The sequence below is a fragment of the Callithrix jacchus genome, chromosome 7 (assembly GCF_049354715.1).
Source record: "Callithrix jacchus isolate 240 chromosome 7, calJac240_pri, whole genome shotgun sequence".
NCBI lineage: Eukaryota > Metazoa > Chordata > Mammalia > Primates > Cebidae > Callithrix > Callithrix jacchus.
The window spans coordinates 64,493,354-64,517,024 of record NC_133508.1 but is presented as its reverse complement, the minus strand read 5'-3'; the positions used below and the strand labels follow the sequence as shown (position 1 = coordinate 64,517,024).

Below are 23,671 nucleotides of genomic sequence, written 5' to 3'. Positions count from 1 at the left end.
TCCCAAGCCCCACCCCATGTCCTCTCTCCACACCTCTTTGTATATTGGGGTTCAGGGGTGCCCTCAGTTCCCCTGAGAGGACGTTTCTCCAGGTTCTTAGTCTATTGCCCTCTTAAGAATGACAGAGGAAATCCATAAATGCCAGACTCAAGTGTTTGTAGAAAGTGATTTTACTGAAAGTAGAAAGAAAAAGGAGAAGGGAAAGAAATAGCTCACTCACACTGAGTGAGAAGGGTTTCCAGAAGCGGGAAACCAGAGAAGGAAAGCTCCTCTCACACTGAATCAAGAAGGATGGAATCCAGGAGAGGAATGACAGCTTCCACGCTGAGTGGTAGGGAATTGAGAGAGAGAGTTGGAGTTTAGGAGAGGAAAAGCAGCTTCCAAAGGTCGGGACCCAAACATGGAGTCCAGAGTGGTGTGGAAGAAGGGGACGCTTAACCTGGGAAGAACCCCCACCTTCTCTAAGGCCCTGGGCCAATGAAAGGAGTTCCTTAGAACTTCCACTGCAGTGACTGACTTTTTGTTTCTTCCTGCGCCCAAGAAATTTAAACATAAATGGTTAAATCCCCTGGATGAAGATGGATGGGAGGGGGAGAAAATATGGCGCTGGTAAGTTCTTGCCCGTAAAACTACGTCCCCTTGTGGACCCTGGAAAGAGAACACATTCCCTCATCACTGTGGCCCTCTGCTGGGAAAACTGCTCCACACACCTCAGGTAGTAAATTCCTATTGCCATTCTCACTCACCCCATCCTTCCACTCAAGGGTCTGGACAGCATCATGAGTGCGTGGCTGTCTCCCTCTAGGTGATCCTCTTGTAGCAGTGGGGGTAGCAGGGGTGGTGCTCTTCCACATGCCCAAGACATGGACGTCTGATTCACACAAGTTGAATGAAACAAATCCTCACTGCCATAGTTTGCTCATTCGCAAAATGAGGGGTCTGGCTGGGTCTCTTTTGACTCTGAAATTCTGATCTATATGTAGTAGTGAACATATTTTTGGCAAGCGGTCATCAAACAGATGATTCTGGGCCAGGATCCCCTGGGGAACAGGCTGTTCTGTCAGTAGATGTCTTTCTCCACAGGATTCACCACTTCTCCCACCCTGGGAAGGGGAATACGATCTACCTCCCCTCCTTAGCAGGTGGCCCATCAATGGGCACAAGACTGGGGAAACCAGCAGTCTCATCCAGGGTGGGCTTGTGTCCCAGGATGGGATAGGCTGTGTCCCCCAGCAGCACTGTGCCCACATGAGTGTGAGGCCACTGCCAATCCTGGTAGTGAACAGGAGGGGCTTCTCTCTGTGGTTGTCATCCAGAGCTGATTAAGGCTAAGAGGCAGTTGAGCCCCATCTTGGGGTGCTTATCTCTGAGGGGTACCTAAGACATAATTGAAATCAGAAATATGGTGCCAGTTAAGCCAGATTTCCACACATACATGCCTCCTTCCCAGTTCTGCTTCTGCTCAAGTCAATTGGGGCTTTAAAGTAGAAAAAGTATCAGCCAGGTGCCATGGCTCACATCTGTCATCCCAGTACTTTCAGAGGGGGAGGCAAGCAGATCACCTGAGCCTGGGTGACAGAGCGTGACTCCATCTCAAAAAAAAAAAAAAAAATGCATGGCATAACCTTCTCATCAGAAAGGACTGATTTTATCTCAACTAGATCTAATATGCTTTAATATATTTCCATTATATTGTCTAGTTGGGACTTTTTTTTTTTTTTAAGAACTACAAAACATGTAACCTGGGCATGGTGGCTCATGCCTGTAATCCCAGCACTTTGGAGGACAAAGCAGGTGGATAACCTGATGTCAGAAGTTCAAGACCAGCCTGGTCAACATGGTAAAACCCCATCTTCACAGAAAATGAGCCCTATGTGGTGGGGGCCTTTAATCCCAGCTACTTGGGAGGCTGAAGCAGGAGAACTGCTTAAACCCGAGAGGTGGATGTTGCGGTGAGCCAAGATCATGCCATTGCACTCCAGCCTGGGTGACAGAGTGAGAATCCATCTCAAAACAAAACTACAAAACAAACACCAAGGAGAGATAATACAACTACAGTCTTGTGACCACAATGGTGTGCCGCCCATGGACCAAGCATATTCCCCACCTTAACTCAAACTTGGATTCAGACTAGAGTTTCAATCCGGTCTTCAGTACAGGGGGATCATAGGGAAGTTTATTTTGTCTCTGAGCCTCAGTTTTCTCATCTATAAAATGGGGATAAAAACAGAATTCCTCTTGCGGCTATGAGAACTAGATGACATGCTATAAATGGATACATGGTAGGTAGGCAGGCAGGTGCTCAGTGACTGTTCACCACTACCAACAGTACCATCTTCACTATAATGAGAGGAAGGTATTATCCTGATGAGGACACTCATTTTTTTTTTTTTTTCGCCCTCTCAACCCAGCTTTTCCCCGACTATGGGAAGAACTGGGTAGAGAAGGCCGAGGACTCTCATTTTTACAGGACCTGTGAAGAAGTCAACTCTCTGCACAGCTGATGTTATAGATTTCTGTTCTTCAGAAGGCTGCTTCTGCTGTGAGTCTGCACTTGACCCAAGTGATCTGGAACCTGGTTGGCATCTTCATCCCAAAGCCACATGTAAGTCCCACACACAGTGTACTTATTGCAAATGAGATTCTGTATGTAGACATATCCCTTCAATTCAAATTCTTGCTGAAATCCCTCCTAAATGTACTCACCTTTAGCTTCCGTTTGCTCCCGTGTCACCAAGCTATGGCTCAAATGCAGAGCTCCAACAGCAGAGTGGGTGATGGGGCTTACACCAATGCCCTAAGGACCAGTCTCCCCTCATGAGGTCTCCTGATGAAGGGCACCAAGCACCTCTGAACTCACGCTGGTTTGTGATGCTTCAGTCTGGGGACTAGAATCTCTCATTAGAATTTCCACACTCATCAAGGAGCATCTTTATTTGTAATAAAATGGGGATGGTGCATCACTTCTTAAGCCCAGTGGCTGTGCCTTTAGCAAACATTCCCTGACAACAGTGGCAATCAGTCACTACAAGACAAATTCACAGACTGCACCCAAATGACAAAAGTTACGTTTAATTTACAATGTAATAAAGGTTACAGGTAAAAAGCTACACATAAAGCATGAAAAGGCCTATTACACAAATGTACAAATCTCTGTACAAAGCTCATATCAGTGTTTCCTAACTTCGTCTCCTATGTTTATTAGCCAGGTCTAGGAACTCTGAATAACGAGAGCTCTCAATCAAGGGGGGAAAGAGCCTCCAAACTGACATCTAAAAATTCCTCTTAGAGACATCAGTTACTTGCAAAAAAATCTTTTCCTTTTTAATTTGAATTACCCCAACTGGTCATATCCTTTGAAAATTGCCTTCATAACACACTAAAAAGTAATGCCTTAGAGTAGAAGACAGTACTCTGGAATTAAATAAGAAAACTTCAGCAACTGGAGTGCTCAGGTTTGACAAGTAAAACAGGTGAAGTTCAAACAATACTGTAAGTTAACACTATAAACCTGGTCTATGGCACCAGTCACAGATGAAGGAAAATCGAAATGTTTTCATTCCAACAGGAAGGACAAGAGAGAAAAGTCTAACTACTGGACCTCAAAACCACTGACCCAAAGAAACATTTTTCAGTTTAAACCACAGCTTAACTGCAGAATTCTAAGCCTTCTTTTTGATCAATCTGAGATCCATGGCAACCCTTCTGCTACCTGGGACTTGCAAGGATCGTGAATGTAAATTAGGCTGTTGGACCCTCAAGGCTGGTGATACTACTGTAACCTCTATAGCTCTGGATTCAACCTGAGGGCCTGGGATATCTGACTTTACATAAAAATGATCCTAGAAGTGGGAGAAAGAAAGGAGGTAGTGGAGGCCTAGGAAAGACCCTGGGCAGTTTATTGAAAGAGATATAAGAAACCTTTCTCTACACTGAAAGTGTTCTGAAGACAGGTCTTTATGGGCTATTTCAACCCCACCCCCAATTTTCATATTACATGGTTAGGATGCCAGGAGACATTCTGAAAGACGATACCGCACACATGGAAAGTTTTTCTCCCTAGTTCATTAGCTCCCCATGACCCCTCCACCCATTCCCACCCAATCCCACCCTTCTCCATGACCAAAAATATCAAATCAGTAAGGAAGGTGTGGGCTTCTTGCCTGGCCAAGCCTCTTTTGCATATTTCTTCTTCTTGGGTTCATTTACAGCTTCAGGGTTATAGACTGCAGGGTTTGGTGCAGGGTTCATGTTCACTGCTGATGGCACAACAGGAGTCAAGTCCACATCAGGGGCAAGGTTTGGATATGGCATGGGCAAGCCACCGATAAGAGCTGTCCCATGGATGCCATGCGGCTGGGAGCCTGCTTCACTGTGTGTGGGGGGCAGGCCCCCGTAGAGTCCTCCGCTGAAGGCAAAGTTCTGCATGCGCCTGCTCCCTGATTCCTCCAGGCCCAGAGAGCCAGGGCCCTCCACCCGTTTCTTCTATGGTTCATAAGGAGAGGGGAGAGATTGGAGAGAGGAGACAAGAGGTGAGGCCCAAGAGTGGTTAGCTTTTTCCACTCTAGCCTTAGAAAAATGGCTTTGGGAAATGTTCTTAACTTCTAGTGTGTTCTCTTCCACACAACCTATTTCATGGTGTTGAAATCCTACGGTTTTGAGGAGACGTTCCCAGTAATCTATGATGGTTCCCAAACCCTGCTGCACAACAAAGTTTTCACCACCCTCCATCAAGCCAAGGACAGTGTTGTGAGTTTTATATAAAGTAAAACATCAGTTTTAATGACTATTCTTTATCCTAAAGTCATATAGCTCACTTTCTTATTTTGATATTAAAACGCCCTTTTAGGAGGATCACATGAGATCAGGAGTTTGAGACCAGCCTAGCCAACATGGCAAAACCCCGTCTCTACTAAAAACATAAAAATTAGCCAGGCTTGGTGGTGGGTGCCTGTAATCCCAGCTACTCAGAGACTGAGGCATGAGAATCACTTGAGGCGGAGGTTGCAGTGAGCTGAGATGGTGCCACTGCACTCCAACCTGGGTGACAGAGGGAGACTCTGTCTCAAAAATAAGTAAACAAACAAACATTTTAAGAAATGTTCTTTTAGAAAATGGAAGCAATAAAAGATGGCAATAGATATTTTTCTTTTTTTTGAGGGGGAAAAAATTTGGTATCTTCATGTTTGGTGTCCAATTTTTAAACATTAATCTGAGAGCAAAACCATCCTACAGTGAAGAAAATATTTACTGGCTGCCTGGGCCTGGAAATGGGCTGCTGCAATGGGCCATGAGGCAACTTTTTGGGGTGAGGGAAGTCCTCTCTGTCTTGATTATGGTGGTGGTTACATATATATTTGTCAAAAGTGTACACTTAAATGTGTGCATTTTATCACATGTAAATTATACCGCAATAAAATTGACATAAAACTAAAAATACCTAATTTTGTACTTTAATGACAAGAACACATTCCAAAGGAATAACCAAAAAAAGAAAAAGAAAAAGAGCTCAAGGGGCATCACCTACGTTTCCAGACTAGACTAAAGCTCATGAAACATCCTCCTCACCCACTTTTGGATTAAACAAAGCCTAAGCAGGAACTCTGACAGATCTTATTTGGTCTAACATATTCTAGAGACTTTTTTTTTTTTAATGAAAAGTAAACTTTTTTTTTTGAGATGGAGTTTTGCTCTTGTTACCCAGGCTGGAGTGCCATGGCACGATCTCGACTCACTGTAACCTCCGCCTCCTGGGTCCAGGCAATTCTCCTGCCTCAGCCTCCTGAGTAGCTGGGGTTACAGGCACGCATCACCATGCCCAGCTAATTTTTGCATTTTTTTTAGTAGAGACAGGGTTTCACCATGTTGACCAGGATGGTCTCGATCTCTTGACCTCGTGATCCACCTGCCTCGGCCTCCCAAAGTGCCGGGATTATAGGCGTGAGCTACCGCACCCGGCCCGAAAAGTAAACTTTTCTATATAATCTCTAACCAGCATTTCCGATCACTTTCTGAATATCTCAATTATTAACAGGGATCTTACTACTCTAATGGGAAGTTTGTTGCTCTTTGAATAGTTCTAGCTATCTGGTAGTTCTTCCACATGCTGAATGACTGGAGCATCACTGTAACTTCTACCTCTTGGTTCTTCAACATAACTTTTTTTTTTTTAAAGACAGAGCCTCACTCTGTTGCCAGGCACCAGGCTGAGTGCAATGGCACAATCTTGGCTCACTGCAACCTCCGCCTCCCAGGTTCAAGCAATTCTTCTGCCTCAGCCTCCCGAGTAGCTGGGACTAGAGGTGCAGGCCACCATGCCCAGCTAATTTTTGTATTTTTAGTAGAGACAGGGTTTCACCATGTTGGCCAGGATGGTCTCATCTCTTGACCTCATGATCCGCCCGCCTCGGCCTCCCAAAGTGCTGGGATTACAGGCTTGAGCCACCACGCCTGGCCAACATACCTGATTTTTAAACTTAATCCACATCTGGGCTGACATTCCTAATCTGTGCCATTGCTACTTATAAAATAAAGGCATGGCAAACTATGCAGTATTGCAATAATGCATCTCTTCCACTTAATAGCTTATTTTGAGTCTGAAGAGAAAGGCCAAAAGAAGGTGGGCCTCTCTCTGCACCCCTCTGGAAGATGAATTTACAGATTACATTGCACATTATTTACATGAAACATCAAGCTGGCTAGTTACCTACAGCCTCTCTGTGGTACTCCAGGATTCCCTAAACACAATTTTCATTTCCACAGAATGAAAAATGGGAGAGCAACATGGTATGTATTTTAAAATTAAGCACTTAACAGCAACTTATACATAAAGAGCAGGTTTTTAACCACAGTCTGTATGACATTTCATGAGCTTCCTACCTTGACTGGCACCACTGCCGTTTGTACCATGTTCCTGAATCGACCAACTGAAGGATCCACATCCTCTGCAAAAAGAAATGAGGGCTGGGTTGGGTTGGTACTATACTGGGAGGAATACGGGTACAGAGCTCACTGTAAACAAACCATCACAAAACTCATATGAAAATAGTAAAATACAGTTAACACTGAGAGTGCTTCCTGGGTGCTGGGCATTGTGCTAAATCCTCACAAAGACACTGTGACATAGGTACTACCACAATCAACATTGAGTAGATGAGAAAGCAAATTGAGGCTACAAGGAGTAAAGTGACTGGCCAAGTTGCTCTGGTGGAAAGGACAGGAGCCAGGACTTGAGTCCAGGTAGTTGAAATAGGCCTGTGATCTGCACCACTGTGCTGTGCTGCCTTCCCCAAGTTCATTCTCATTCTGTATACTTCCCTCTTGTGAGGGGAAAGAAAAAAAGAGTAGACGTTGTCCGTTCCATATTAGTGACAAAACAATGACATGTGAATAGGTCACATACCACATACCTTGCTAATGCCTGTTTATTAGCCAAAAACACAGATTTTGGATTCAAAGCTAGGGCTTCAAACTGAACCTGGCCTTTTGACTTGAATGGCCTGAACTATATATAAATAAGATTTGCACTAAAGGCTGATGCCCCATCTACACAGGTAATAAGGAGCAAGATACTGTCCTGCCCTTGATGAACCCAGTTACAGAGCCAGATAGGCTACAACACACAGAGGTGCTTCAAAAGAAGTGTGCAAGTGTTTCTGGAGCAGAGGGGATGATTGGGCTGGATCACCAAGGATGCTGGAGTTTTCTCACTGAGTGTTTATTTTTTATTGTATTTTATTTATTTGAGACGGAGTTTCGCTGTTGTTACCCAGACTGGAGTGCAATGGGACAATCTCGGCTCACCGCAACCTCTGCCTCCTGGGTTCAAGCAATTCTCCTGCCTCAGCCTCCCGAGTAGCTGGGACTACAGGCGCGCACCACCATGCCCAGCTAATTTTTGTATTTTTTTAGTAGAGACAGGGTTTCACCTTGTTGACCAGGATGGTCTCGATCTCTTGACCTCATTACAGGCATGAGCCACCGCGCCCGGCTCACTGAATGTTTAATGTGTAGAAACAGGCAGGCACCAACTTATGTATCACTACTAAAGAAAACTACTCCAAGCCCCAATTAACTTAATATAGCAATAGTTTCCCTAATAGATGCAGCAATCATATATTAAATGAGGTTGCTTGTTATTGAAAGAAACACTCTCAGGAATCCCCTTGGAAAACAAAGAATCCCTATTTAATTTGAGTAATTAGAATTAGCCTTGGGTTTGTTTGCTTTAAGTCTGGATTTTCACATATTCAGATGCCTTTAAAGAGCACACTCTGCTATTATGCTCACCATCAATCAATCTATGATCAGTGAATGAATGGCTTCTATATTGAAGAGAAAGGAAAAAATATCCAAGCTCATCAATAAAGAGATAACGCGGTGGCTCACGCCTGTGATCCCAGCACTTTGGGAGGCCCAGGTGGGTGGATCACGAGGTCAAGAGATCAAGACCATCCTGGTCAACATGGTGAAACCCTGTCTCTACTAAAAATACAAAAAATTAGCTGGGCATGGTGGCGCGTGCCTGTAATCCCAGCTACTCAGGAGGCTGAGGCAGGAGAATTGCCTGAACCCAGGAGGCGGAGGCTGCGGTGAGCCGAGATTGCGCCACTGCACTCCAGCCTGGGTAACAAGAGCGAAACTCCGTCTCAAAAAAATAAAAAAATAAAAACAAAATAAAAAGAAAGAGATAACGTCTCTCTCTCTCTTTTTTTTTTCCCATCCTAGAGAGGATCCCAGAGAGAGATAATGTCTCTAAAAAGGTACCCCAATCTTCTTTCATTGTCCCTCTGGTTTCAGAGCCTATGCTCTTAATCACTATACTAACTGCTGGAATACCCTTCCCTAAGAAAGCTCTAGGGCACTAACTTTCAATGAGAAAAACAGAGCAGACCCGGTCCTCACTCCTGAAAAAGACTTAAGAAATTTGTCTAGTCCAGTGGTTCCCAAACTGCTGGCTGTGTACAAACAGGAGCTCATTAACAATATAAATTTCAGGCCGGGCACGGTGGCTCACGCCTATAATCCCAGCACTTTGGGAGGCCGAGGTGGGTGGATCACAAGGTCAAGAGATCAAGACCATTCTGGTCAGCAAGGTAAAACCCCATCTCTACTAAAAATACAAAAAAAAAAATTAGCTGGGCATGGTGGTGTGCACCTTAGTCCCAGCTACTCGGGAGGCTGAGGCAGGAGAATTGCTTGAACCCAGGAGGCGGAGGTTGCAGTGAGCCGAGATCATGCCATTGCACTCCAGTCTGGGTAACAACAGCGAAACTCCATCTCAAAAAAAATCATATATATATATATAAAAATATAAATTTCGGCCAGGTATGGGAGCTCATGCTTATAATCCAGTACTTTGGGAGACTGATGCGGGAGGACTGCATAAGCCCAGGAGTTCAAGACCAGCCTGGGCAACATGACAAAACCCTGTTTCTACAAAACATACAAAAATTAGCTGAGCATGGTGGCATGTACCTGTTGTCCCAGATACTCAGGAGGCTGAGGTGGGAGGATCACCTGAGCCTGCCTGGGTGGTTAAGGCTGTAGTGAGCCATGACTGTGCCACTGCACTCTAGCCTGGGCGAGAGAATGAGATCTTGTCTCAAAAAGAAAAAAAAAGAAAAACTAAAAATTATATAAACTTCTAGGTCCCACCCTGGAAACTTTTTTTTGGAGACAGTATCACTCCATCATCCAGGTTGAAGTGCAGTGACATGATCTCGGCTCACTGCAGCCTCTACCTCCCAGGTTCAAGCGATTCTCCTGCCTCAGCTTCTGGAGTAGCTGGGACTATATAGGTGTGTGCCACCACTCCTGGCTGATTTTTATATTTTTTGTAGAGGCAGGGTTCTGCCATGTTGGCCAGCCTGGTCTTGAAATTCTGGCCTCAAGCGATCTACCTACTTCAGCCTCCCAAATGCTGGAATTACAGGCATAAGCTACCATGCCTGGCCAACCACAGCTTTTTTTCTTTTTCTTTTTTTTCTGTCGCCCAGGCTGGAGTGCAGTGACACAATCCCCGCACACTGCAGCTTCTGCCTCCTGGGTTAAAGCAATTCTCCTGCCTCAGCCTCCCCAGCAGCTGGGACTACAGGCAAGCACCATCATACCCAGCTAATATATATATATTATATTATAAAGCAGCCTATATATATATATATATAGGCTAATATATATATATATATATATATATATATATATATATATATTTTTTTTTTTAGTAGAGATGGGGTTTCACCATGTTGGCCAGTCTAGTCTTGAACTCCTGACTTCAAGTGATCCACTCTCCTTGGCCTCCCAAAGTGCTGGGATTACAGGCATGAGCCACTGTGCCTGGGCCAATCACAGCTTTTTCATCAGAATGAACTAGCAAGACACCTCACCTGGGTTGATGATCTCATCATCCTCACTGAATGTCACCCTTGAGTTCTTCCTCTTCCTCTTTGGTCTTTGAATGTCCAGATTTCCCTCTTCAATGGTAAGGGTAGAAATCCGCTTGTTGTGGGCAGTGTTGAACTCTGTCAGGTTCTAAGCCAGGGTTCATACAGGAAAGACAGGAGTCAGTACAAAGGGAATCTGATGGAGAAAATAATACTAAATAAAGGTCAGGAAGGCATGAGGGGCTAATCTTGACTTACAAAGACAGATGAGACTCTTCTGCATTTAGAGAAGATCCATACTATGCCGACACTACTAATATTAACAAGTCTCAAATCTCATTAGAAAGAATGTGGAAGGAACATCCTCATTGACTAGTGGGGCAGTGATATTCAAAAGGAAGTAAAGGGCCTTGAGCTGAGAACATGTCCATCTGTGCAAATACTTGAGTTGTGTTATCTTTTGCTGTTAAAGAAAGACTCTCATGTCTTCATGTCCACAACAAGCTGATAATTAAAAGGAAATGTGGCTGGGAGGAACATCAATAATTGTTTTCAAGTAACAAAATAGAGATGAAAAAGGACAATTGGCTGCTTCTTTCCCAGTAGCTTTCTCCTTTAAAATTAAAGAGACTGCTAGTGCCCTTAATTTTCGGCGTTAATATTTTGTCATTCCCCGTTGTGTGTCTGGTCCCAGTTCTATTCATAACTATCTCAATAATTAACTTGGCCTGCTGCTTGCCTCTTCCCAATCCACTGAAATTATTCCATTCTGGTACAAAACACCAGTTTGAGATACTCTAAATGTCTTAAGAATGAATATCCAGGGAGCATCTAACATGCTGAACTAAAAGCCATGGAAGCACAGAAGCAGCCTGGATAGAGGCGGCCTGAAGGGGAAATGGGCAACGGTGACTGCCAGCAAGGTCCCTGGCTATGAACCTACTTCTTCACAAGAAAACGACTTCTAAACTGTACAATTTCTATTGTGCCTTTCTTCCTAAGAGCTGGGAAACTGCTCTGGTGTACAGGAATAGTAAATGCATGTGGGTGGTTAAGGACATGACTGCATTTGGTCTATTTGAACAGACCAGTCACACCAGTGCAGTGACAGACATGTGAAGGTATAGCCACACCACAAACTATTGGGGTCAGCCTCAAAAAAGGAAAACTTCTAGTACCCTAAAATTAAATCTTATAAAATTCATGGCCTTCAGGGCAGTGAGTCCCATAAAAACAAAAGCAGTCTGGCTCTATTCAGAAGATTCCTGGGCTATTCAGACAGCACCAAAAAAAGTTACATAAATGAATGAAAGTGTCAGTCTCTCTAAGCCAGTGCTTTCTGTGAGGATAAAAACATTCTCTCATTGCACTATCCAGTATGGCAGCCACTAGCCATATGTGACTACATAATACTTGAAATATTGTTAGTGACTACCATATTGGACAGCATTAACTCTAAGCAGTTAAGGGACAGAGAAATGTAACTTCCAGTCTTAGCTTCTAACAGCCAGTGAAGGTGCACAAAACAGCTTAAGGGGTCTAGTGGCTGGGACACAGGGACCTGGTTTGCTTGTTTTTCTTTTTTTGAGATGGAGTCTTGCTCTGTCGTCCAGTGCGATCTCCACTCACTGCAATCTCTGCCTCCCAGGTTCAAGCAATTCTCCTGCCTCAGCCTCCCAAGTAGCTGCGACTACAGGCATGCACTGATATGCCTAATTTTTTTTTTTTTTTGTATTTTAATAGAGACGAGGTTTCACCGTGTTGCCCAGGCTGGTCTCAAACTCCTGAGCTCAGGCAATCCACCCGCGTCAGCCTCCCAAAATGCTGGGATTACAGGCGTGAGCCACCACGCCCAGCCAGACCCAGCCTCCTTATTAGGCCTGGTGATACATAATCAAATCCATACAATGTGACTCGCTGAGAGGTGTCACAGCTGGCCACACGATATTGCCAAAGGCCCATTACTAGACTCAACAGAACCTTCTGCTGCTAAGTCACTGGCATTTCCAGCTACACAGAACAGCTATATAAGGCAAAAACTAGGATCCCAAAAGATAAGACAGTGACATAAACAGGAAATTACATCAAGCTCAGTTTCTTCCTCTGGAAGCCCCAGTAAGCCCTTGAGTTCATCATCCTCTCCACCCATCTTCTCATCTCCTTTCACAGCTGATGGCAATGTCTGAGGCTTCTCGCGCAGAGTGTATGCCCTTGTGGATGCGCCAAATGAGACCGTGGAATCGATGGGAATTTGCTGAGGCTTGTGAGGTTCCAACCGAATATGACCCAAGAAAGTGCCGTGTGCTGGGAATGACCAAATCAGAAACGTAAGGGAAAACAAAAACAACCTGAGTTTTAGAAGGCAGAATACGATCCCCAACTCTCTTATCAGGTCGGCTTCCCCCTAGCACATCAGTTTTGCTTTTTCGTCTGTTTTCAATTCATTTTAAAAATGCCATATTCAGGATTATGGTCAAAACACCAAGCATTTTAAAAAATGAAAATAGCACTGGGTCCACCACATCCATCATGTGTTACAGCGAGAAGGAAACTCCTTCACTGAGCCTTCAATCTCTTCAGTGGGTTTCTTATATCCCCAAACTTGTTTTTCCCCCAAATAACAAATACCACTGCCTATTCTCTGCTGCCATACAGGATTGGCTCCACTCTGGGTCAAATAAGAAAGACTCCAACCCAGCAGAAGCCATACCTCCTAAAACAGGAGCTTGGCATCACTGTGGTTTTCCCTCTCCAGCCCCAAGTCAAGGAACATAGAAATTGCTGGGCTGGTACCAGTTATGTTTAGGTTTCCCCCAGGACAAGAGTGAGCTTGACTGAAACATGTGCAATATCAATGCCAAAGCAAGCCAAAATCCTACTAGAGATTCTGAATATCTTCCCCTGTTGGCATTCTGCATATTATGAAATGGAAGAGAAAAGACAAGTAAGTATTTGTGAGACAAAGCTCTCCAAGTCCCTTACATAAGCAGATTAGGGTGATATGTGAGTGTGTGTTTCTGTGTGTGGTAGTAGGAGAGTGGTGGACTCCAACATGGTATGCCCAGGAAGCAGAACCCTTTCCATTTTACACTGTATTCATACATGGGCAAAATGAACAAACTTCAGGGCCCCAGGCAGTTAAATCTCAATTGCACTTCTGTGGATTGTCTTAGGCGAAGTTTAAACTCTTATTAATTGGAGTATGCTTATGGAATTATTTTATTTTTATTTTTTTGAGAGAGGGCTTGCTCTGTCACCCAGACTGGAGTACAGTGGTGTGATCATGGCTCCCTGCAACTTCCACCTCCTGGGCTCAAATGATCCTCCCATTTCGGTCTCCCAAGCAGCTGGGACCATAGCGCATGTCACAATGTGGGACAAATTTTTTGTATTTTTTTTGTAGAGACAGGGGTCTCATTATGTTGCTCATACTGGTCTTGAACTCCTGGGCTTGAGAGATCCACCAACATCGGCCTCCCAAAGTGCTAGGATTACAGGTGTAAGCACCGCACCTGGGCTTCTTATGGAATTAAAACTTGGTATTATTCATAGTCAAAGCAAAACGGAGCTGGGATAAAGAGCCAGAATAATTAAATTTTCCTCAAGACATGCATTCTGAAAATGCCCTGCATTGCTGCTCTATTACATTAATGGAACTACTCATGGCTTCTGCTTAAACTGAATCACAATTTATTATGGTCCTATAAACACTTGAACACGCATGGTCCCTAGTTCCTTTTCTTTTTTTTTTTTCTTTGAGACAGAATCTCACTGTATCACTCAGGCTGGAGTGCAGTGCGCAATCTCGGCTCACTGAAACCTTTGTCTCCTGATTCTCCTGCCTCAGTCTCCTGAACAGCTGGGATTACAAGCACCCACTGCCACGCCCAGCTAATTTTTGTATTTTTGGTTGAGGCGGGGTTTCACCATATTAGCCAGGCTGGTCTCAAACTCCTGGCCTCAAATGATTCGCCCTCCGAAAGTGCTGGGATTACAGGAGTAAGCCACTGCAACCAGCTTTTTGTTTGTTTTAAAAGAGATGGGGTCTTTTTCTGTTGTCCAGACTGGAGTGCAGGATCATAGCTCACTGTAGCCTTGATCTCCTGGGCTCAAGTGATCCTCCCACCTTAGCTTCCCGAGTAGCTAACAGTGTGTGCCACCATATCCAGCTCATATGTGCTTATTGATTCCTCCAGGACGGTGCTCCCCAAAGCCCTCTTCTCTCCACAGTCAATTATCAATTATGTCAGGAAAACAGAAAAATCACAGAAATAGAGAAAGGTGGGTTTAAAAACCAAACATTAACTTTTCCCATAAAACATGATTTCCAAACTAAAGAACCCAAACAGCATCATATTGCCCAAAGGTAACATGTGAATTGGGAGGGAATTACTTACTACTGTTGAGATCTATCAGGAAAACTCTCTTCAGATGCTTGTGGTAGACAAGTGCAGCATGGACTCGAGAGCAAGACTGGTGGTCAATGGTAAAGTCACACAAATCAGGGTTTCTCCCAAATAAGTAATACTTCTTCTCATCAATAATCAGTTTCTAAATAAATATTAAATTAAGTATTACTTGAATCTTGTTTCAACAGCATTTACTAAAAACTGTTCCAATTAAATAAGGAGCAAATCTTGAATAGATAAAATTCCTTTCCGTCAGATTGATTTGAGTAAACTCCATTTCCTTGCATTGAAAAAAGAAAAAATCCTTTCCAAGGAGAAAAAAAATCTCCCATTATTCTTCAACATAAAGCGCTCAGAAAAATTTATTAAAATAACATTTTTTTTGGAGAATGGATGGTAATTAATCTCCCCAACATAGTGTTTAATTGTCTAGTTTTGGTATGAAAATAATTTTTTTTCTTTTTGAGATGGAGTCTCACTGTGTTGCCCAGGCTGGAGTGTAGTGGCATGATCTCGGCTCACTGCAGCCTCCACCTCCCAGGTTCAAGCAGTTCTCCCACCTCAGCCTCCTGAGTAGTTGAGATTACAGGTGCCCACCACCACGCCCAGTTAATTTTTGCATTTTTAATAGAGACGAGGTTTCACCATGTTGACCAAACTGGTCTTGAACTCCTGACCTCAGGTGATCAGCCAGCCTCTGCCTCCCAAAGTGCTGGATTACAGGTATAAGTCACCATGTCCAGCCTCAGCTGAATTTAGCTTTATAAAGAAGTTGTTACACCTGTCCTTGTATTTCTTTTAATCCTGGATCAGTAATGCCTTTACACAGGATTATAAACTGGACTGTTATAGACAAAAGACTCTAGGTGAGTTATTACTAACACTTCTTCCAGTGCTAGCGGTCTAGTGAGCACCTGAGGAATAATTCTCATTCAGGTATGCTGTGTTTTTCCTTTAAACACAAGGTCTCATTAAACTCTAGTTCACATTTCACACTATACTCCTAAAATCCCTGAGAAAATATAGCACAAAGCTGAGTAGAATATAGTCAAGTTAGTACCAGGTTGGTAATCAAGAGGCTTGTATTTCATTCCTGGCTAAGTCCTTTAACTCACAATGGGCTACTATTCTCCCCTTACAAAAACCAAAGGATACACCTCATGCAGCACACTTTCAGCATTGACAACAGTAACAACTGCTAGGGGCCTCTATGCCACACACTATGTTATGAGTTTTACGTTATGTCATTTCATCCTCACAACCACCCTATGAGGTGGGTAATACTATTCTCTTCCTATTTTTATAAATGACAAAATTGAGGCATAAAGAAATTAACATACTCAGGTTCACACAGTTAGATACTTGTGGGCTGGGTTAGAAATTCAGATTTGTCTAGCTTCAGAGTCTAAGCTGTTTTAACCACTACATTACATATTTTCTTCATTCTACTTACATCAAAAGATGCACCATATGGCAAGGAATATTTTAAGGAGTGAATAAGTACTGTGGGTCACACTCTCCTCTCTTCCTTAAACAATCACTTAGCCAGTTTCTTTGAAGCTCAGCCTTAAGGTTCAATTAATTCAAGCTAGCTTGGATATGTGGGTCACCTCTGGGAAACCCTGTCTGGCAGCGATCATCTGCTGCTGGTAGAGCATGTTCCGGGCCCATACTACTATGGAGAACCAAGATTCAACAATAGCCTGACAGCTCAGTCAGTTACCTTCATGTTTACTTTGACCCAAGTTTCTTGAGTTCAAAATAAAGACATTATTTCAGGATTAAGAGAGAGCCCTGAAATTTCAACATCTTGTTCTCTCTAGGTAATATCTATTCGGGCTGAATCTCATTGCATTTCTCATTCATATTTATATGCACATGGATCATGCTGTCACAAACTTAAATTTGCTAACCACAGTACACACAGATTGGACTGAAGAAACATGAAAGAACACCAGCTCTTGGGTTCGAAAATAACAATGACTAAATTTCTATGAATCTAGGGTGCCACTAGACATACCAGAGATTTATGAATTTCTCTTTCAGAGGAAAAAAAAAGAGCATCTTCAAACTAAATGTACACATTCAGTATTAAAGGCACCCCAATTACAGAAATGTTAAAATGTAAGAAATTCTTTTTTTTTTTTGAGATGGAGTCTCGCTCTATAGCCAGGCTGGAGTGGAGTGGTGCGATCTCTGCTCACTGCAACCTTTGCCTCCTGGGTTCAAGTGATTGTCCTGCCTCAGCCTCCCGAGTAGCTGGAATTACAGGCATGTGCCAATGCGCCTGGAAAATTTTTGTACTTTTAGTAGAGACTGGGTTTCACCATGTTGGCCAGGCTGGTCTTGAACTCCTGACCTCAGGTGATCTGCCTGCCTCAGCCTCCCAAAGTGCTGGGAGGTCAGGCGTGAGCTGCTACATCTGACCAAAATTTACAGAATTTTAACAGAAAACAGTATATCTTAGAACCAAGGATATGTGTTAGATTTTGAACAATACGCTGCTTCTGTCCAAGTGAATGAAATAATGCCCTGGTCTTTCAACAGTCACTAAAGCCATAGCTTCTTGACTAGCTATGGCCAGTACCACTATCCAGTTGTGCCTCTGAGTTATAACTCAGAATGTATCTTTACACACTGGGCTTAAAAGACTCATGGCTTTTGTTTTAATATTGCACTTCTTGAACCCAGCTATCACAACACATCATAAGCCTTTGACACAAGGCTAGGATATAGATAGCTCGGTTAGTATCAAGTGCTGATCAAGCTTAAATCTAAAAATAGGCACATCTCAGGTCTACACCTCTCAAGAATAATACAGTGATGTCTAAGGATTGTAACTTGACAACTCTGTGGCAACTCAGCACACTTAATAGCCCCCAAAGAGAACATTATCAGCTAATAGAAACCAATGATCAGAGGAGTGTGTGGCAAGTTAAGACTGCTTTGAAAATATAATACCAATTATTTCACAAAGGAATGTGATGTTATCATTAAGACTAGGCATCTCTGTTTTTTCCTGTTACAAACTAAAGATTTACTAAATTCTAGTAACAAAAACAGATCCCTATATGTCTTCAATCTTTGTGCTATTTAGCAACAGACATTTTGTATCTGTGGAACAATCTATAGTAAAAAAGGTTTTACAGATATTTTAGCTAAATTATTTCTTTGAATAATCTTGAGGTTTTAAATCTTTAAGAGAGAAGAACCCATGACAAAGGAGCTCTAGGTGACTGGCTGAGGCCATGATGTATTAATAACAGGAGAAATCATTAAAACTCGTGCATGCCTTACTACTTTGCAAAATACCTGGTTATCGCTACAACATCCCAAACATGACAAGAATATATTTAGAGTAACCTTCAAAAGATCTAGATCTCAGCTTTTCAATCTAACAACCATAGAATTACAACATTTTTATTAAATGCCAAAAAACCACAATGAAAAAACTACATTCAATAATGGGGCCTTGAACCTAAATTCTAGCTGAACAAACAAATATAACATTGGTCTAGTACAGAGAGACTCACAGCTACATGGTCATAGTGGGCTCAATATCCATTTCTTGGTAAATAAATAATACCATAAGGATTATGAAAAATTTATGCAAACTAATAGTTCATAAAAACTCATGTTCTCTTGAAGTCCTATGTAGTGTTCTCTCTAGAGACTTGTATAAAAGCTGGAATTCTCAACTTTTACAGTACTTATCTCAAATATAATTATGTAAGTTTTTGGTGTGATTCTCTCTCCCACTCACTGACTTGAGGGAGAAATCATGTTGGTTTTGCTCACTGCTGCAAACTGTATGCCAAGCACAGTAACTGGCACATAGTAAACACTCAATACATGCTTTGAAAGAATCAATGAATGAATTTCACCACAATTCCGTTATCTTGTTGAGTAAGTGTCTTAGTTTACCATACTTCTTATAAGGAGTTGAGCCTGAATATCTTAAAATTAACTTAGAAGTTAAACTCATTATATATATCATTCACTTTCTTCAGTTATTGCATACCTTGCACGGTCCACACAACTCCATGTACTCAGGGAGAGGGAATTAACCAAGCTAACAGAGCTTCCAGTTTGACTAGCGCCCACAGGACCCATGACCTATTAAAACCCTTCATTTGGAGAGAAGTCACGAAAAATTAAGTGTCTGTAGTAGATATAAGCTTTAAATGTGTTATGTCACCATGTGCTTTTAACAACAATAAAAAAAACAGGAAGCAAGAAAGTAGCAGCCAGGCACAGCGGCTCAAGGCCAGGTGTGGTGGTTCACGCCTGTAATCCCCACACTTTGGGCACGAGGTCAGGAGTTCGAGACCAGCCTGGCCAACATGGTGCAACCCCGTCTCTACTAAAATACAAAAAATTAGCCAGGCATGGTGATGGGCACCTGTAATCCCAGCTACTCGGGAGGCTGAGGCAGGAGAATCACTTGAATCGGGAGGTGGAGGTTTCAGTGTGCTGAGATCACGCCACTGCACTCCAGCCAGGTGACAGAGCGAGACTCCTTTCAAAAAGAAAAAAGAAAGAAAGTATCATTTCTGAAAAACAAAGCACAGGAGAGGGGGTGGAAAAGTGAGTCACTGGCAAAAATTTTTTGTGTGGTGGACAGAAAGACATGTATTTCCATACCTCAATTAGTTTGTCTCCTTTGACTACATCCAGATGTAAACCAGGAGGGGGCTTACCTGCCCTGAAAAATAAAAACAGAAAAAAGCATTTTCAGGATCAGTTTATAAATGCTATGTACAATCATTGTCCCATTCAACATTGCAGCTCTCCTACCAGCCTATAATTAGTTCATGTTCAAGCAGAAATGTCATCCACTTCACTGTTATTACAGCTCCATTCTACGTTTGAGACTTACTTCCCTAGTGATTCGATTGGTCTGAAACAGATTTTAGTGGATCTGTATTTAGAGCAGCACCAAAAAACCTATATTTTGACACTGGATCTTCAACTCAGAGAAAGAGCTGCATAGAGAGTGCAAGTACGATAGCTGGGGTGGTCTGGTCACCTGGAGTTTGAATCTGAAATTTACCCCTACTCCAATATCATATAAAGGTCGAATAAACTAGTTGTTGTTTTAGACTTATCAAGATTAGTCGCATCACAGAGTAAGCAAAGAGCACTCTCCTGAGCTCTGAGACCAAATCAGAGGTGCGTAATTATGGAACTAGGGCAACTCAAAATCATGCCCCATGAAACAAGGTACCAAATGAATATATTACCCTTGAACAGGTCTTTCTACAACAGCATGATTAAAGAAACTTTCCTCTGTACTCCTAAAGCCATACCATTCAAGGCAAATTCACATATGTCAAAGCACCTAACAGTGCCTGGCACCTACCAGACCCTAAGGAAATGGTAGGTGATCTCAGTGTTTTCTGTGTTTGCTGTCTTGGCCCAAATTTGAAATCAATACAGCGTGGGATCAAAATGGATATAGAATTCGTAGACTGAAGAAACAAAGTATTGCAAAAGTACAAAGGAATCCAGAAAATAGCCATACATTCGCTTGCTTTTTGCGTTTGCTAATTTGAGGTTAGAAAAAAAAATCACCTCAATAGAACCTCTTTGCACATGAAAAAACATATCCTTGTCTAACTGAAGATGCAGCATAGTCATCTCACAATCCTGCCCCAAACTCTCTTCTTCGGAAAGAACAATGCACCAGACAAAAGGCCATTTTGTCTTAAAAAAAAAAAAAGAAGAAGAAGAATGTTACATCCAAAATATGCTTTCTGAATTCCTACTGTGTGCCTGACTCAGGCCTAGGAACTGGAATACAAAGATGCAGTCTTTGCCCTTGAGGATGGCAATATAATGGAGACAGAGACAAGTAACATAAGCAGTACACTGCGATGAGCTACAGCAGAAAAAGCTCTTAATTCAGATGCGTTTCTTTGTGAGGTAATTCATATTTATTCAACTTGTACCCTACTCAAATACCAAATTAAATTATTTCACTATTTCCAAGAACTTTCGAAGGGATAAAAAGGGTTCATTCCAACCATTACTAATACTTATTCGTGCCACAGACTGGGAGCTCCCTGAGGGCAGGGATGGCTCTAACCTACCCTCATGTTCTCTGTGGCAGACAGACAAGTGCCGCACGAGGGACGCAGCAACCACAGAGGGATGCGGGGCTCAGAGGCAGGGTTGGGGCCGGGGCTGTCTCGAGCGCGCTCGGGACGTACAGGAAGGGACCAGATACGATGCTCCAAGAGAGCACCCGGCACTCAGTCAGGAGTTGGGCGCAAGTTCGGGCCAAGGCCTTGAAGCTCCCCAGCTACCGGCTAATCACTCAAAGGGACTGCTTAAGTGAGCGCCTTTGTGCCCCCAACCCCGGGTTTCTTCATCTTCAGTTCCTGGGCCTGGGCTCCAGGCTCTCGGTTCCTCCACACGTCGCCCGGCCCGGTGCAGCGAACAGTTTTTCCTCAACCATTCCAGGTTTTCTGAGCCGTTCGGCTAGCCGCAGAAAAGTGAAGAAAGAGCCGCCCTTCCAGCCCAGGCTAGCTCCAGCCAGTCCACTCTAGCCCTGGCCGCCCCGCCACTCACCAGGTTGGGCAGTCGAACAGCGGGAGGCTGGAGCCAGAGTTCGCGGCTGCCGCCATCTTGCGTCTCCCCCTCCCATTTGGCGGTCCCGAAGCACGCCGGGAAACTGGAAGACCGAGCGGGGTGGGGTAGTGGGGGAAGCAGCATCCCAGCAGCCTGTGCGTACACGTGCTCACGCACGCACGGACGTAGCGGGGAGGTGCTTCTGGTGGGGACAGAATAAATTTTGGGATTTCTTTCTTTATTTTTTTTTTTCTCCAGCGTTTGAGGGAGTTGGACGTGTCTGGAAGTCTCCAGTGGTTAGAGTTTTCCTTGGCCAGGAGGTGTCAAAGGAGAAGAGGCTTTGTAGGGAGGGGAGGCAGACTCCCACTACGTCCTCCTGCAAATGCTTCTGGGCTCTAAAATCTTGGAACTAAGCCCGGCGCGATGGCTTACGCCTATAACCAGCTCGTTGGGAGGCTGAGGCTGGCGGATCGCTTGAGATCAGGAGTTTGAGACCAGCCTGGACAACATGGAGAAACCCCATCTCTACTAAAAATACAAAAATTAGTCGGGCGTGGTGGCGGGTGCCTGTAATCTCAGTTACTCGGGAGCCTGAAGCAGGAGAATCGCTTGAACCCAGGAGGAGCAGGTTGCAGTGAGCCAAGATCGCGCCATTACACTCCAGCCTGGGCAACACAGGCTGAGACTCCGTCTCAAAAAAAAAAAAAAAAAAAAAAAAATCTGGGGACTACATTCTCTTCCAGCGTTCAGGTTAAGACCTTCAGCCTTGGCCGGGCGCGGTGACTCACGCCTGTAATCCCAACACTTTGGGAGGCCGAGGCGGGCGGATCACCTGTCAGGAGTTCAAGACCAGCCTGACCAACATAGTGAAACCCCGTCTTTGTAAAAAATAAAAAAAATAAATAAATAAAATAAAAAAGTATTTATGAAAAAAAAAAAAAAAGACCTTCAGCCTTTTGCCCTCAAAGCAGAGAAGCTAAAGGGCAAAACTTGGAGATTGGAGTGATTACTTATTGTTTCTCCTCATCTAACCCTTCTCCAAAAAGTGGCACCCTACTCACTTTTTCTAATCCACGTCTAGGCCTGTTAATATCCTCCTTTTCAGCCTTGTGATTCCAAAGTAAGCTAGGCTGATTGGAAAAATTTAAATCTAAACTTGGTTTCAAGAAAACAGAAATAATCCTATGTCCTCCTCCTTTGAACACAAGGACATGATTTTTGAGAAGGAATTAGTCCCAAAAGTTTTTGAGTCTAATAGAAAAGAAGATATTTTTATCTACACAAGTTATGTGGGCCTTTGAGGTTCTATGCTCCTTTCAGGCGTAACGTGGCGTTGAAGCCATATCTAGCTAGCAGTGACCTGATAGCATCTTAGGTCAATGTTGTCTTTCAATTTCTCAGCTTGTGTGATCCTTCTAGTGCTGACTATAGACCCAAGAAACCTAAAAGCTACATCTTACCCTTCTAATTCTTTGCTCCTTGGCCATGTTCTGTTTCTAGCACAGCAGATATTCACACTGGCCTCTGATGTAGTGGCACTGTATGCTTACTTACACCCTCATAAAGCAAAATGCTCTTTGTTTGGTCACCAATGATGTCAGTATATACCAGCAAACTAGAGGGCAGCAATCTAGGCCCTTAACCTTTTAAAATAAAGACTGATGCACTAGCTACCTTTGAATTTTTGTATCTCAATAAAGAGACTACCATCTTAGCCTTTGATAGATTTCCTTAGAATAAGATCTAAAGACATTTGGGGCATATTGACATCAGAAAGCTTTTTTTTTAATTTTTAAATTATTTTTTGAGACAGAATCTCACTGTCACCTAGGCTGGAGTGCAGTGGTACAATTTCAGCTCACTGCAAGCTACACCTCCTGGGTTCAAGTGATTCTCCTGCCTCACCTTCCCGAGTAGCTGGGATTACAGACATGTGCCACCACATACATAGGGTTGCACCACATTGGTGAGGCTGGTTTCAAACTCCCAACTTCAGGTGATCGACCTGCCTCAGCTTCCCAAAGTGCTGGGATTATAGCTATGAGCCACCTCACCCTGCCAGAAAACTTTTTTTAAAAGTTTTTTTTGAGATGGAATCTTGCTCTTGTCTCCCAGGCTGGAATGCAATGGTGTGATCTCTGCCTCCCGAGTTCAAGCGATTCTCCTGCCTCAGCCTCCCGAGTTGCTGGGATTACAGGCGCACACCACCACACCTGGCCAATTTTTGTATTTTTATTTATTATTTTACTTCTTTTTGAGATGGAGCTTCACTCTTGTTGCCCAGGCTGGAGTGCAATGGCACGATCT

The 23,671-nt window shown here is 43.4% G+C and overlaps 1 protein-coding gene and 1 non-coding gene across 7 annotated transcripts; both read right to left on the bottom strand.

Annotated features, from left to right (window-relative positions):
• Positions 1–3,056: 3,056 nt before the first annotated feature.
• Positions 3,057–22,883, bottom strand: PPP1R8 (protein phosphatase 1 regulatory subunit 8). Of its 6 annotated transcripts, none has more exons than XM_078330890.1 (8): positions 22,825–22,883; positions 19,436–19,496; positions 19,194–19,310; positions 14,780–14,933; positions 12,466–12,686; positions 10,386–10,530; positions 6,880–6,944; positions 3,057–4,485 (listed from the first exon to the last, which is right to left on the bottom strand). In XM_078330890.1, the coding sequence occupies exons 5-8, from the start codon at positions 12,529–12,531 to the stop codon at positions 4,132–4,134; spliced, it is 630 nt and encodes a 209-aa protein (XP_078187016.1). In that variant the 5' UTR covers positions 12,532–12,686; positions 14,780–14,933; positions 19,194–19,310; positions 19,436–19,496; positions 22,825–22,883; the 3' UTR covers positions 3,057–4,131. The 6 variants fall into 6 exon arrangements, with proteins under 6 accessions (XP_078187016.1, XP_078187015.1, XP_078187014.1 ...); XM_078330889.1 differs by lacking the exon at positions 22,825–22,883 and adding an exon at positions 21,365–21,442; XM_078330888.1 differs by lacking the exon at positions 19,194–19,310.
• Positions 17,387–17,552, bottom strand: LOC118143489 (small Cajal body-specific RNA 1). Its single transcript, XR_004727698.1, has one exon.
• Positions 22,884–23,671: the final 788 nt, after the last annotated feature.

What these genes read in the sequence shown, in the direction of transcription:
- PPP1R8 (XM_017974458.4), bottom strand. Translation starts at nt 21,420, where the DNA reads ATGGCGGCAGCCGCGAACTCTGGCTCCAGCCTCCCGCTGTTCGACTGC. An exon ending in CTGTTCGACTGCCCAACCTG is followed by an intron (nt 19,497 to 21,364) that starts GTGAGTGGCGGG and finishes TTTATTTTTCAG; the next exon opens with GGCAGGTAAGCCCCCTCCTG. An exon ending in AGGAAGAAACTGAGCTTGAT is followed by an intron (nt 10,531 to 12,465) that starts GTAATTTCCTGT and finishes ACCCTGGCTTAG; the next exon opens with AACCTGACAGAGTTCAACAC.